This window comes from Teleopsis dalmanni, unplaced genomic scaffold (genome assembly GCF_002237135.1).
Source record: "Teleopsis dalmanni isolate 2A unplaced genomic scaffold, ASM223713v2 unscaffolded_contig_1059, whole genome shotgun sequence".
Lineage (NCBI taxonomy): Eukaryota > Metazoa > Arthropoda > Insecta > Diptera > Diopsidae > Teleopsis > Teleopsis dalmanni.
The window spans coordinates 8,259-10,386 of NW_024032441.1; the positions used below are offsets into that span (position 1 = coordinate 8,259).

General features: G+C 27.3%; 1 protein-coding gene across 1 annotated transcript; it reads left to right on the forward strand.

The window, feature by feature from the left end:
- Positions 1-888: 888 nt before the first annotated feature.
- LOC119663884 (uncharacterized protein MG461-like) lies at positions 889-2,120 on the forward strand. Its single transcript, XM_038073484.1, has 5 exons — positions 889-994; positions 1,357-1,520; positions 1,575-1,674; positions 1,761-1,835; positions 1,908-2,120. The coding sequence occupies exons 1-5, from the start codon at positions 980-982 to the stop codon at positions 2,097-2,099; spliced, it is 546 nt and encodes a 181-aa protein (XP_037929412.1). The 5' UTR covers positions 889-979; the 3' UTR covers positions 2,100-2,120.
- The last annotated feature ends 8 nt before the right edge of the window (positions 2,121-2,128 follow it).

The following is a 2,128-nucleotide window of genomic DNA, read 5'->3' on the forward strand; positions in this document are numbered from 1 at the left end:
AACATCATCTTGAATTATCTTACGGCAGTGTTCGATATTGGGTACTAAAGAATCACTCAAAGACCACTTAAGCTGTGATGTTTGTTGTTATTATGCAAAACAATACTAGGTCTGTTCCACGAGCTACTCGTAGTAACTTTGAGTAACACTACATATACACAAGTGCGTTCCATCAGTAAATGATAGCACCTTGTGTTTTACTTGAATTTTACTATGAGTAGGTTGTGGTGTAAAGCTTAGAATAAAAGTAAGGAAAATTGCCTTAATTTCGTTGAAACGAAGACTGAAATTAAAGGACATTTTAAATGCAATTATGTGTAAGATAAGAAAAAGATAAAGTGGAGATAACGAAAAAGTGACAATTTAAAAAAAAAAATGTCAATGACAGTTGACTTTAATAAAATCGGGAAAATATTTTGAAAGTAGTGCAAATTTTTAAATTTGAATAAAGAGAAAGAACTGTAACTGTTATTAATTCAAAATAGAATGAAGAATAATAATTCACATACCTGAAATCCACTAAAGCTAATAAAACTACTGAATGCCATCCTTTATAGTTATAATAATTAACTTTTAAAATTTTTCAGATACAAAACATTCGATTTGTAAACAAAAAAACATATGATTTCTTTAATTTGGCAATATGAACACTTTCCAAGTTAACATAATTTCATTTTTATGACATTAAGAGAATTTGACTGTCTGAACATAGTATAATTATTGAATATATTAATTGTATTGTGTGAATCTGAGACTTAAGAAGGTGGCGCCATCTGCATTTCATGCTTTAGCATATTTGAAAAAGGTGTGGCAGCATTAAAATTAAAATCATACGGAATTTGAGAAAATAATCAGCTGATTGGTTCTTGTAAACATTTATATCAACATTTTTGGTTTATGAAGTTATTATAAAATTGCTCCGTTTAAAGATAAGAACGAAATTTAAATATATTGTTACTTTAACCGTTTATGAATCATTATGTGTGGAAAAATGGTATGTATTTTGTCATTTAAAACGACAAATACTTGTAAAACATTAAAAAATTACTAAATTGTGAAAAAAAATCTGATAAAATTGTGTCCCAGATTTAAAAATTTTTATTAAATTACGATTAGTGATGAATTAATTTATAACAATGTTGTATCGCTAAGATAACAGAAGTAGTAGCTATAAAATATATTTATATCAATAGCGTGCCATAAAAGTTTTTATTTAATCTATAATTCGTTTTATATTTTTCCAAATAAGTATTAATGCTACTTTAAATTAAATAAACAATTTTTTATATTTCTTTAAACTTTAAATAATACCAACTGTATTAAATATACACTAATCGTAAAATTTGCTATTTACAGTTAGAAATAGCTGATCCAGTACATGGTCAAATTCTGCTTCCATATGACATCGTCCAAATCATTAATACTCCTCAATTCCAACGTTTAAAAAATATCAAACAATTGGGTGTGATGTTTGTGAATAAACCAGAAACAGTGCATACAAGATACGATCATTGTATTGGGTAAGTAAATATGATTTCTTTACACTATTCCAGTGATAAAATATATTTTTATAGGACGTATTGGGCTAGTAAGAGAATGCTGAATAAACTAGAAATAAATAGTAAATGGATTACAAAAGACAAGGATTGGCCAGTATATCGGTTGTCCGTAGAGGTTAAAAATTTTTCTAGTAATTTTATATAAACACTTATATTATTATAACTTATAATTCATTTAAAATTAATAAGTTTTGATTGTAGATTGCTGGATTATTACATGATATAGGCCACGGACCATTTTCGCATGCTTGGGAAACTGTTGTTGAAAATTATAATGTATGTGTCTATGTACTATAAATATATTTAAAATTTTCTTAATATTTTTTCTTAATACACATTAAAATTTAGCATGAGTGGAACGCTTTACCATGCGTTAACGCAATTTTTCGGCAACTGGATAGCAGTATTTGTAATAATTTACGAGCAAACCGCAATTTCGGTATTGAACTCATAAAGGCACTTATAGTTGGGGAACCAAAACTACTTTCAACTCCAATGCCAGAGCAATATCTTTTTGTGTTCGAGGTTTGTGTAAATTAACTGTATTTAGAAGGATAACATTTTTGTTA